Below are 14,390 nucleotides of genomic sequence, written 5' to 3' on the forward strand. Positions count from 1 at the left end.
GAATAATTAATGGATTTTTTCTTTATTAACTTCCCGTAGAGTATTTATAGTAATGAGCCGAAAATCGAAATTGAAAATTTTTGCATTTCTCGACGTTTTGAAGGATTCTGAACATTTTGGCATACCTCAGAAAAAATGTGTGTGTGTGTGTTTTGTGTATCCGCATTTTTTCCTTCACGGATCAACCGATTTGAATGGTTTAAAAAACATTCGATCCCTATTGTTAGGGAGACGTGCTGACTAGTTTTTGGCAGAGGCAGGTCCAGCCGTTACAGAGATACGGGGCAAAGAATGCAGAAAATACAAATAGAGTTTTCGAGAGCACGGAGTATCGGATTTGAATGATCTGATAAACATTCAATTTGTAATGATTGGTAGAAGAGGTGATTAGTTTTTGGCAAAGGCAGGTCCCGCCATTTCGAAGATACAGAGCTAAATGTGCAAAAAATCGCAGTTTTTGAGTGAACTAAGCGTCCTATTTGAATGATCTAAAAAACTTTCTGCTTGTATTGACAAAACATTGAGGATAAAAAATTGTTACATCTTTTTTTATTTTTCATAAAATATTCTTGTAATTTTGGATTAAAAATTCAAAAAATGACCCAGGCTAAGCATAGTCTAAGCACCACTCTAGTACAAATGTTTACCCGAGTGCGTTTAGACTGTATATGCACTGGAGCACTTTTCCAATTTTGTGAAAACTATTGAAAAATATGAGAATGCCGCCAAGCTAAGCACAGTATAAGTGAAAATGTTGCACAGAATTATTTGCAAATGCGTTTAGACTGTGACTATAAGGGAGCACTTTTTCAATTTTGTGTAAATTAATCGGCAACTATTTTTTTGAAATTGAATTCGAAATGCCGCCAAGCTAAGCACAGTATAAGTGCGGTTAACTATAAGAGAGCATTTTTTCAATTTTGTGTAACTATTTTTTTTTTTAAATTGAATTTGAAATGAAATGACGATTGTTATTGTCCTGGAGATAAATTGATTTATGATTTACATTTAATTTGCTCAGATATAACAAGATAATGCAAAAATAATGAAAGTTACAGTATTTGTAATAATATAGTTGAAAACGTTTAAAATTTCTCGAATATTTCATTACGGTACGGGAAGTTCCAGCAATTTGCCTTAAGGCACGATGCCATACACCACTAGTTATCTATAGATAATATATTATAGATTATATGATCTAGATATATATTATAGATTGAATATAATTAGACTTGTTGAATTAAATTTGAATAAAATTATAAGTAAGAAAAAATCAAGAGAAGATTGTATTGGAGAAGATCAGAATTAAGTTGAGTTGAATTTGAATAAAAACTTAGAAGAAAGAAGAAAAAGTAAGCAAGATTAGAATTCAAGAAGATCAGATTTAGAAGAAACTTATGGATGAATGAAGTCATCAGTTGGAAAAACATTAAGATAGTATAGGATATAAATAAAAAAAAGATTGTATAGAATATATATGTGCAAGATAGTGTAGACTCTACACTATCTTGCACATATATATTCTCTACACTGTACTCTACACAGTATTACTCTACACTGTAGAGTATATAAAGATGATATAGAATATATAAAAATCATAAATCTAAATGTATTTTGTTTATAATTGTATGTATATATTTTTTTTTTCTTTATAATACCAAAATTTAATTAAGATATAATACATTAATAAAAGGTGAACCACTGGGATTTCATTTTGAAACTCAATGTTATTTGTCAAACTAATTACTCAATGTCTTTCTATTTAGACAGATTGTAATTTAGAAGAAAAAAATAAAAAATAAATCTAAGTTTATAATTTTGTATCTTTGTTTTCTACTTAATTATTACTATTTTTACCTAATTATGAAAGCAGCAGCTACATTCCTGACCTTAGGACACCTCAAAAGTGCGACCACAGTTAAAGAATTGCCCAAAATCCCAACTATCATAATTGTGATAGTGGCAGTTGCTGCAAATGTCAACAATGGTCTGGAAAACCTAATAAATAATAAATAAATAAATATATTTCAGTAAATATATATGTGTACATAATATTTCTTATTTCGAATTTTTACCCGTAGGTATATCATCCCTCATATTTGTTCTATCAATACAATAATAAGTATTTCAGATATACAGGTTGTGACATAATTCTGTGACAAAAAAAGAGGAAAGAAAATTTGACGTTGAGTTCTGGGACATCCTGCATTTATAATATGTCATTTATATTTTTGAACAACAATATTGTTAACTTAGACTATCTTCCACAATGTAAAAGTGTTTTCCAAGACGTAATTCTATTTTAGTAAATAAAATAAGACTTTGTTGTGCTGTAAAAGCGTAAAAGCTGTGTCTTTAGTGCATCTCGTAAAATTCGGAGGAGACCTTGGCTGGTCTTTGGCAGTTCCAATTAAAATGTGTTTGCTGGATGAGGGATGATTTAGTTTCGTTTATGAAGGCAATTAAGACGACATATACATACAATATATATATATATATATATATATATATATATATATATGTATATGTATATATTTAAACGAAACCGCTGATTAAAGTCAGAGGTTCAAAGTTCATGGAAATTTACCGAGGATTTTAGCAGAAGATCATGGGAATTGTTAGTTGGCTTATTGTTTAATTGATATAACAAAAAGCTAATTTTTACAAAATTATTTTCAACAATATTGTTTTGTTTTCATCAGGTTTATAAATATCATGATAATACAATGCAAGTAAAAAAATGTGTTAAATTATTTTTTAAAAACATTGTGTTAACTATTTGCTTGCTTGTTATTATTATTAATTGCATGCTTCTTGTAAGGTTAGGTAACTTAGGGATTGATTATATTTAATTTGATTTGCATTTTAATAACAATAATAATATTCTGCTAATTTTAATATTATGAACTATTTATAATTTACCTTGATAATTCTTGATAATCATTTTGCAGTTCGGATTCGTGAATAAGAGGCAGTGTCATATTTGTATCATTTTCCCAATAACTTACTGCAGACATTTTGATTCTGAAAATAAAAAAAATTAATATACTTAATAAAAATAATAATAATACTGACAATATATAATATATAATAATAACGCCACGGGTAGGGCTCTAAAGCATTAAGGTTAAGAGTTGTCCATTAGATCAAATTTAATCAAATAAGAGCAGCTGGTCTTTTGTTTTAAAATTTATTTATAAACGCACTAAATGTTATCCAAAAAAATTACAAAAACAGTTTTTAGATAATATAATCTAAAAAACTGCTGAAGGGATCAACTCTTAAGAATGAGCCCAGATGATAAATACATCTTTAGTAAGATGATATAAGGCATTAATTTTCGCAGTTGGGAAACAATTTAAATACTTATTATAATCAAAAGTGGTATTTTACAGAAAACATATCCAATTATATTCAATATCTATCTATCACCTTTTCACAGTAAAATTAGGAAACCCCCAAGAGCTTATGCGAAACAAAAACATTTGAGTGCATCAGCAATTTTGGAATTAATTTTCGAATTTTAATTTTACTCATTTACCATTATTTATTTACCCATGTTACATTTTAATTAAATGCGCCAACTTTTGGTTAAAATTGTCATTGAGGGCCTCTCAAAGTCGACCTATTTTAAAAAACTTAAATTCACAGTTCAACAAAAAGTTTTAATTCAATTGTCATTATTTTGGACTGTGGGTCCTAGAAATGTTACTCAGGGTTACGGTTCGAAAGTTTAAATCAACAAAAGTAATAAATATTAACCACAAAAACCGAAAAATAGTCATAATTTCGCCAGAGCTCAAGTTTGTGCTGGAAAGCTAGAAAATTCCAAGGAACGTGAGATATTTTAATTTTATTTTTTTTTTCAGGACAATTACGATCAATACTAGCGATTTACATTGAGTTCTGGGATACCCTGCATATATATTTATATTAGGGTGGTCCTTAATATGGACATTTTCGAATTTTCCTTGCCTCCAAGGGCTCAAATGATTCCAAATTGATCAAAAACAATTCTCTGAAAGTTTTAGCTCTTAATTTTAACTTTTAGATAGAGCGCAGTTCAATCAAACTTCGTATGGAAATAGCATAGAAAAAATTTTGAAAATTAAAAAAAAATTTTTTAGGTATAACTTAGCGACAAAATTTTTGAATAAAACTCATTCATTTGTTCGCTAAATTATATCTAAAAACATTTTCAAAATTTTTGTAAATTTTTTCATGCTATTTCCATACAAAACTTTGAATTGCGCTCTATCTAAAAGACAATATTAAGAGCAAAAACTTTCAGAGAATTGTTTTTTATCAATTTGGAACCTTTTGAGCCCTTGGGAGCAAGAAAATTCGAAAATGCCCATATTAAGGACCACCCTAGTATATATATATATATTTTATATATATAATATATATATATATATATATATATATATATATATATATATATACAATCTAGATATCTAACATAACATTTTTCTAATAATAAAACAAGATGTTCGTCGACAATCTGCGGAATCGATGTGGTACTATTGGAAATATTTTATAATGATTGAATTTCTCCTCTTTTGATTTTCGGTTTAAAACTCCTCTATCTTTTAGTTTATGATACAAGATGTATTCATGTATCATATTATATTAATTTATAAAACATTAATCCGAGTAAATAGACAGAGTGCCCGCATATATTTCTGTTCGGGTTGAGACTCTGACAGAATAAAACGCTTCGGTTATTTTTAATGAATCAATTAAGACTAATTGAACCGAACGCTCCCTTCGAATGGAGAAAAAACACAGATAATTTACGAATTAAAACGACCATAAAACACAGAACTTAATCAAATGTACCAGGACACAAATTGACAGATAAAATCGAGAACGATTCTTATTTTTGCGCAACTAAATAGTTTGATAAACAGACTAATCGTTCTTAGATTTTGAAATATGAAAGTGAAAGTAAAATGGATTCATGATTAAAAATAATATTTACTATGGACAGTTGAATGATAACACGTATTTTATTCCAAAACGTCCAGGATATATCTGTCATCCCAATTTCAAAAAAAATGTCTTCAGTTGTAGTATTAACTATTTCTCTGAAAATAGTTATTATATTGGCTTGCAGGACCAATTAAAAAAATTAAAAGTCGTTTGATGAATCTTAATAAGAACTCGCATTGATTGATCAACCATTTCTTTGTAATTAACAGAAAAGTCAAATATTCTGATCAAAAGATATTGATTGGGAACCGCGTATTTGGTAAAGATCGGCCGGGCCGTTTCTTCGTAATTAATGGACCGATTCTGCTTATACTAATGCTAATAAATCACACTGAATACTGTCAAAATGTCATTTATTTGCTATGCATTCAGGCGTTTTACACATAAACTGCAACGTCACTCGTATGTTAGGAAGCTGGGTCAAAAAGACCCTGTTATGTAACATCGTTTTTTTGACATTGTGCGGTTTCTAGGTTAGGTTTTCTATCTGACAACCTGAGAAAAACGTCTGACTGCACAGCAACCATATGGCTCTTGTCAATATTTAGTATGGAAAGTTCTTAATAACATATCCTTGTCATAATAATGGTCTGTTGTGCGGCAAAATCAGCCCATAGGGTGTCGGAAAAAAAATTGACAATGATCATGAATTTTTTTTATGATGTTTCAATGGAAGTACTAAACATACTAAAAATTTACTGCTCCACGACGAGTGGTCAACGTTTTCTCAAAATCTCGACTAGATTTCACAAATTTAAAATCCAGCAAAAGGTTCTTTTTTGTGCCCGTTTCCGTAAAAACCTTGTTATCTTAAGTTTATGGTTTTATGCATTGTTCACAGAAATTATTTATTTAAGGAGCAGTCTAAAAAATATCTCTATTTTTTTTACAAAATGTAACCAATAATTTAAATGATTAAATAATATCGAGAGCACAGTCCCATACTTAATCGTGTCAATATTTTCATGTAGCATATGCTTAAAATTTCACAAAATAATTTATTAAAAAATTATTTTAATATACTGAAGTATCATTTTATAAATTAATACACCAATCTAGTTAATATCTATCCATCGGTATCCTCTAATTAATTCAATCGGCATCCCCTGATTATTAAACCTTATCAAACTCAATTATTCCATTCCTTCCAACCTGATTGCAAACCGAATGCAAATATCGAATACTGTTTTCATATATTAATATCGTTATCAGGCAAAAGTTTTTTAATGTTTGCGATAAGAGACCGAAATGAGTTATTCGTTAAATAAATATTGTAATAATTTCGAATGCATATTATACATTACGATATAGTCTTGCATTGAGTAATAATAAATATGAAACGGCGGGTACTGTATCAAGTTGTACAGTATCTTTTATTTATATAAGGTAAAGGTATTGATAAATTATGTTTAGTGTTTGCATTACACACCGCATGATGGTATTTGCAGATAATTATATCAAACTACGTGTAACTGGCATAATGCAACTTCCAATTGATCAACAGAATATTATCTAACTAATTTCCACTAATTTCTATCTTTTCTATATCTTTTCCATTCATCAATCAATTTCTGGTCCTCAAAAATGCAATCTGTTAATAACTGTTTCAATTTAATAAATCTTTTCGATTAGTATGACTCAAAACAATTTCGTGAGCGACTCATGAATGAGTCGTAAATAAATTATGTGGACATTTGTGATCTACAGACGGATTTCCAGAGTTGAAGAGATGATTCATATACAAACTACTTTATGTAAATCATTGAATTCTTGGTAAAATGTGGACGCACGTGGATGTAACTGATTTAAAAAATGATATAATTGTAAAGTTAATAATATATTATTAAATAATTAATTATGAAGAACACGGTTTTTAATTACCAGTTGTAGACTTTATTTCAAATCATTCAGTGAGTAGACAATTTCAAGAGTAAGGAACTTTTTAACTTTCCGTAGAGCAAGTTATAGTAATCGAAAAAAAATCGAAAATAAAATTTTTTATATATCTTTACGTTTCAAAGGTTTCTGAACATTTTGGCATACTTTAGAAAAAATCGATGTATGTGTGTGTGTTTGCGTATGTGTATGTGTGTTCGGATACAAATTTTCGTCGACGATTTCGGGAACACGGATGAAGCGATTAAAATAATTCACAAAACATTTGATTCGTATTGATAAGGAGACGTGCTGATTAGTTTTTGGCGAAGGCAGGTCTAGCCGTTCCGAAGATATGAGGAAAAAAGTGCCAAAAACGGTAACTAAGTTTTTAAGAGAACGGAGCGTCCGATTTGAATAATTTAAAAAACATTTTACTTGTATTAACAGAGAACTGATCAAATTTTCATGAAGGCAGGTCTAGCGGTTTCAGAGATCTAGTAAAAAAAGTAAAAAAAAGCCATTTGGCGGTCAAAAATGATCATTAGACATATGCACATCAAATTATCAGATATTTTATAGAGATTTTAACAATAAGTATAAATTTTGTTTCCATTCCTATGGGTTCCGTACCAATGTTTATGCGTTAGACGGCGGCGCGGCGCTTACGCGCTTCATATTTTGTCTCTATGCAGTTAAAGCAGTATGATTGCTTTAAAAAAAATTCAGATCTTCCAACATATGTCAAAATAAAGAAAACATTTTTTTTTTCAAAAAAAAAATTAAATTTTTTTTTTTCAAAAAAAAGTAATTTTTTGTCAAATTTATAACTTCTCAAAAATCTTATTTTTTCGAAGTAATTTTTTTTCAAAAATGTTAATCGTTTTTAAAAAAATAATAATTTTTAGTACGGGAAGTTCCAGCAATTTGCCTTAAGGCACGATGCCCTAATTGCCTTAAGACAGAATTCCACTTACAGCTAGTTATAAATTTGCCTTGTATAACAAAAGTACTTGGCTGAAAAATAAAAATGTTAAGCATTTCCTCAACAAAACTGTACTGGTTGTTTAACCGAAAATCTCAGTTGAGCACATGGAACAAACTTCATCTGTACAAAGTCATGTTGAAACCAATTTGGACGTACGGAATACAGCTCTGGGAAACCGAACGCAAATCCAACATCGCCATAATACAAAGATTTCAAAACAAAATTTTGAAAGAAATTATAAAGGCACCCAAGTATGTCCCTAATTTATTGGTTCATGCAGATTTGAATATTAACACTGTTAAGGAAGAAATTGAAAAGTTCAGTCTGAGATACAAGGATAGAATACAGAACCACCCTAACATCATGGCCAAAAACTTAATAAAAACCATGGCATTGAACGGCTCAGAAGAAAACGGCCCTTTTTGATATTCTTTAGTAATCCTATAATATGTACAATTACTTGTAGGCTTAATTAAATATTTTCACGACAGAACTACACCTATAAGCTAAACATAACCAACATCGAATCGGATCACCAATGGGTGACCTTTCGAGCTTTTTTCTTTATATAATAAACCATCAAAATTTCTGAATGTTGTATAAGAACGACAGATTGTAATTCACAAATGCAAATAAAAAAGGCATTTCTTCAACGATATCTTTTGATTTGTATTCCCTTGGCAATTGATTTAATCACTTACATCAAAAGTATATGGTTAAAATCACGATTATTCTCCTATGACGATGATGATGACTTGATGATGATGATCACCGACCATAATATAAATGAGATACGATCGTGTAAATATGTACAACATATGTGCAATTGTGTTACCGTAATTTATTGTCCCATTAAATCCGTTCGTCCTCGCCTGTTGAAAAATGAAAACGACTCTTGACATCAATTTTGTCGTCTGCCTTAACTTACGAGTAAACGAGGTAGGAAATGTACATATTACTGAGACAGTTTTTTTTACTTATTCTTAATGTTTTTATAATGATATAAACATTTTATATGTAGTTACATGCTTTGAACGAAGAAACTAATTTTTGTTGAAATATTTTTGGTGATATTTTGGAACTGAGAACGTTTCGTCTTCAGAATATCGAAAAGTACTAGGACATCTTGGTTAGAACATAAACAAACAAAATTAATAATATAAAAAATTATAAATAATTATATAATATAATAGACAAAAAGTTGTTCAACCAGTAAAATTTTTGTGTCAAAGTAAAATTTTATTTAGAATTCAAATGCTACTGACAACTATTTTTTTATACTGGTATTGCGTCAAAATATCTTGATTCTTTTTTTTATTTATTTATTAATAGCAATCAAGATACAATTTATAAGCTATTGTGACACAAACGAGAGGAATCGAAAGAAAATAATAATAATAATAATAATAATAAAAAAAAAAAAATTATCTAGAGTTCACTCCAATGAGTGAAGCCTAGTGTTTCGTTTAAATCTTGAAATTTGAGAGTATGTTTAATTTTTTCCTTTTAGATAATTTCAATCTAAATATCACTTGTCTATTTGTATGACGAATATATTCGTCAATACACAAAATTCTGCCACTTTTCCATGACGAGTATATTCGTCAAACTAACAAGTCAAGTAATAACAAAGTAACAGTCAACTGGTTAATAATAAAGTTAAAAAAAATGGAAAAACTTAATTATCTGTATGACTAATATAAAAAAACATATTATAATTTATAAGATAATGAGACAGCATGGACTAAGTGTCGTTTAGCATAAACTTTTTTTTAAAAGAAAACGCCCTTGTTTAGCCTTCTGTAAAATTAAAAAAAAATTACGTAATTTTGCTATGACTAATATAAAAAAAACATATTAGTTCAATTTATAAAATAATGAGACAACATGAACTAAGTGTTATTCAGCATGAACATTTTCTTTAAAGACGCTCTGTCTAACCTTCTGTAAAATTAAAATAAAAAAAAATAATTTAATTCGAATATTTTACATCGAGAATGTTGCATTTATAAGAGATTTTTTGCCGAAAGTTGTCTTATTTTGATGAATTGTAGGTGTAAGTGTACATGTATTTATAAATCTATATATTGTATTAAAAGAACAAAATCAGAAATGTAGTACACAAATAAAAGGAAAATCATTGGGTTTTCACAGTACGTAACAATAAACGAATTACTCAAATCTAATCAGGTAAAAAAATCCTTTCAGAATTCTTAGAATGACTTTAACAAAAAAAACAAATCACAATGTTTTACATGATTTATATTTGAATTTTGTAGGTTTCAGCTAAGGTCCTAGCCATCATCAGTGAAAAGATACAGAATTTCATTAAAACATTAACATTGAAAGTGCAAAATTTCAATAACATATTGCAGTTTTACCAAAATTTAATTAAGATATCATTTAGTACATTAATAAAAGGTGAATCACTGGGATTTTCTTTTAAAATTCTATGTTATTTGGTAAACTTATTACTCAATGCCTTTCTATTTAGACAGATTGTAATTTATAAGAAAATAAAAAATATATATTGCAGTTTTAAATAAAACATCAACGCATGATGTAAAAGAATGCATATTAGTATGATATATGATATGATATATGAATATTACAACGTGATCAAATTATTATATGATGTCATTTTTTAAAGTGTATTTTTTATTGCATGTGCACAAATAAACGATATGCATTTGTTGCAAAAGCGTGTCTCTTTTTGAATTACATTTATTTGCTTTTAAATGAAAATTTGAAACACTATCCAAGAACTTATATTTTGTGTTTATATATATATATATATATCTTGATAGTTTTTTCGACGTTGAAACATATTTCAAAGTAACTAGCAGCCCATTCGTCGAAATAAAAAAGGTATAAAGTGTAAATACTTTTTTTTATACGTTTCGACACAAGATGCGTGTCATCATTCAAGAATTAATTGTAGCATAGAGAAACATTATACACACCACAGGACAAAAACACTCAACAAAAATTTATTTTAAAAAATTAAACTTAATAACATATTAGAGATCTCTAATATGTTATTAAGTTTAATTTTTTAAAATAAATTTTTGTTGAGTGTTTTTGTCCTGTGGTGTGTATAATGTTTCTCTATGCTACAATTAATTCTATATTGTTGTTTATATTAGTAATAAAATTTTCAAATTGTTGTAGTTGCTGAATGATGACACGCATCTTGTGTCGAAACGTATAAAAAAAAGTATTTACACTTTATACCTTTTTTATTTCGACGAATGGGCTGCTAGTTACTTTGAAATATATATATATATATATATATATATATATATATATATATAAATCAAAGAAATAAGAAACTGGAGCCTCGTTTTGTTTATATTTAACTATCTCATTCTTATTTTGGTGAGGTGACGATTTTCGCACTAAAGACTCGTGATCTAAATTGTCAACAATAATTTTTAAAAGAAGAATCTCTAGTCATTATATTAATTATAATCTGAACCATTATACTATTTTAATATACCTATAGGCATATCAAAATATAGTATAATGGTTAAGATTTTAATTAAAACAATGACTAGAGATGCTTCTTTTAACAGGCAGAAAAAAAGAAGACTTAAAAGTTAGACATGTCGATTATGTACAAGACAAATATTTATTCATGTAACCGATTATTTGCACATGTTGGTAAGTTTATATAATTAGCCTTAAGCCTTAAGACAAAATGCCACTTACACCTAGTAGTGTTTCTATTCTTAGTATCATGTACAAAAAATGTGCCGCCTAGAAATATCTCGAAATCTTTACAATACTACTTTGTATTTTTTTCTTGATTAAATTACACAAAAATGTAAATTATCGAAATAAAGTTCTACAAGTTCTTCACGCTTTTCAATTCTGATCAATTTTGACAAGATTTATTTATAAAAAAAAATCCGAAGGTTTTTCATAAACTTATTAAAAATTAGTTGGATGGAGTTTGAATAAAATATTTTTGTTATTATTATATATTCAATTTATCATTGATCATTTATCATTTTCTATCTTCGACACAAATAAAGTATAAAAATATATTATTCCAACATCGTAACAATGACACAATCGCTATATAAACAAAAAATGAGAGCACATTGTAGAATAGTTTAGTTCGTTAGAAATACAATTGAAACGAGATTAAATATTTGCTCTGGTCATCTACTAAACAAATTTCAATTAATTATCTTCATACAAAACTTCATAACAAAACATTTGTATTGAAAAATGCAGAAGAATATATTCTTCTTGCATTCTATTACAATAGATTGCAAAACAATGAAGAAAGAACAAAAATTTATAAATACACTTATAATATTTATAGTACCTTCTGAAAATGAATTTGTTACTTAAAAACAATTTATTTTGAGTTTTTTAACTTCTAGAAGAAGAGGTTTATTCTTGGGGCAGAAAATCCGACTTTCTACTTTTATGTATTCTAGACGTTTCAAGTCATTCTGAATCGTTCGTGAGCAAAATTGAAAAAAATGTGTGTATATTTTAAGGAAAATTCTTTTTTAGCCAATTAATCACGTGATCGATTTTTAAGGAATTTAAGACCCCTCATTCCCTCTTGGTGATATTTAAAATTAACCCCCTCCCCCAACCCAACATCACATTAAAAACCCGTCAAATACTTGACTCGTCACTACTTGATATCAAGCTAGCCAAAGGAATTGTTGGAAAAATTTTGGATTTTTTTTTTTGCAAATTCTGGTGCAAAATAAATAAACATGATATCTTACTTATCTTACCCTCCCCCTTTTAACATCTTATGATTTTTTGTCTGAAAGGACCCCAATGTGATCACAAAAACGGATGTACCGATTTCAAAAATGTAAGAGATTTTAAATGAAGAAATTTTCTTTGAATGAATAAAGAAATATGATGGACACTAATATCACTACTGCTTGATATCAAGCTGCCAAAAGTGTGTATCGAATTTGGAACCAAAAAACCTTTTAAGAAAAAATATTCAATTACATTTATTATGTGTATACAAGATCCATTTAAAAGAAATTTGATTGCAACTCTTATGACTACTGCTTGATGTCAAGCTGGCTAAAGTATGTATCGAATTTGGAACCTATAAACCTTTTAAGAAAAAATATTCAATTGCAAAAACGACTGAACCGATTTCTGTAAAAATTATAAAGAATTTAATGACCACTGATATCACTTCTTGATATCAAGCTGGCCAAAGTGTGTACCAAACTTGGAGCTTATAAAACTTTTAAGAGAAATATTAATATTGCAATTGAATTCAATTACATTTATTAAGTGTATGTAAGATCCAAATAGATGGTCTCAAACGTGTTCTCAAAAACGACTGTACCGATTTTAAAAATTTGAAAGATATTTGATAAGCACTAGTATCACTACTGCTTGATATCAAGGTGGCCAAAGTGTGTATGGAATATGAAACCTGTAAATCTTATAAGAAAAAAATATTCAATTACATTTATTATGTTTATCCAAGATCCATTAATGAACGAATCCCAAGTGTTCTCAAAAACAACTGTACCAATTTTAAAAATTTATAAAGGAGATTTGATGGCTGCTAATGTAACCACTGTTCGATATCAAGGTGACAAAAGTGTGTATGAAATTTGTAACATATAAACCTTTTAAAAAAATATTCAATAACATTTATTATGTGTAGTATCCAAGATTCAAATGGACGACCCTCAACGTGTTCTCAAAAACGACTTTACCGATTTTAAAAATTTAAAAGATACTTGATAGACACTAATATCACTACTGCTTGATATCAAGCTGGCCAAAGTGTGTACCAAACTTGGTGCTTATAAACCTCTTAAGAAAAATATTCAATTACATTTATTATGTGTATCCAAGATCCAATAATGTACGACCATCAAAAACGACTGTACTGATTTTAAAAATTTAAAACAGATTTGATGGACACTAAATTCACTACTATTTGATATCAAGCTGGCCAAAGTTTATATCGAACTTTGAGCTCTTAAGAAAAATATCCACTTACATTTATTATGTGTATCCAAAATCCAAACAATCTAAATCTTCAATATACAATTTTGTTTTAGCACAACACTCCAGTATTTAGTTATCCAATTAATACAATTTAAATTAGTTCATTAATTAGTTGGAATTAAAATTTGTAAAATTTATTAACACCACTGTTCAAGAGAATAAATAACGACCAACATTCAAAAACACAAAATACACAACACACAAAACTATTAGATTTTTCCACGTTACTAAGGAGTTATTTCGATTATCCATAGCAAATTAATTTTACAGTATTATTAAAATATTTAACTAAAAATTATTTAAAGGATTATTTAAAATAATTTTTAAAATACGTATATCCTTCGATTCCAAAAAACTTTTCAAAATAAGAGTCCACTCTTGTCGAATGACAATTCCATACTGAATGAAAACGTGTTTGAATTGTTGATATGACAAATATTGTGGACATTGTGGTGAGTATTTAATGTGGCAGCTAGTGGAAAAAATAAAGATGAAGTAGAAAATATATTTG

The 14,390-nt window shown here is 28.2% G+C and overlaps 1 protein-coding gene across 2 annotated transcripts in view; it reads right to left on the minus strand.

Moving 5' to 3' along the window:
- LOC113389048 (G-protein coupled receptor moody-like) overlaps positions 1 to 14,026 on the minus strand; it is a 39,173-nt gene extending 25,147 nt beyond the window's left edge. For both annotated transcript variants that reach the window (XR_003368202.1, XM_026626097.1), the window contains exons 1-3: positions 13,872 to 14,026; positions 2,923 to 3,024; positions 1,858 to 1,998 (exon numbers count right to left, since the gene is read on the minus strand). Coding sequence is in view for 1 of the 2 variants with exons in the window: in XM_026626097.1 (XP_026481882.1) it covers positions 1,858 to 1,998; positions 2,923 to 3,017 (236 nt within the window). In the remaining variant the exon portion in view is untranslated. The remainder of the gene's footprint in view (positions 1 to 1,857; positions 1,999 to 2,922; positions 3,025 to 13,871) is intronic.
- Positions 14,027 to 14,390: the final 364 nt, after the last annotated feature.

This window comes from Ctenocephalides felis, unplaced genomic scaffold (genome assembly GCF_003426905.1).
Source record: "Ctenocephalides felis isolate EL2017-DRISC unplaced genomic scaffold, ASM342690v1 CF-g0.4_SCAFFOLD_03573, whole genome shotgun sequence".
In the NCBI taxonomy this organism is placed as follows: domain Eukaryota; kingdom Metazoa; phylum Arthropoda; class Insecta; order Siphonaptera; family Pulicidae; genus Ctenocephalides; species Ctenocephalides felis.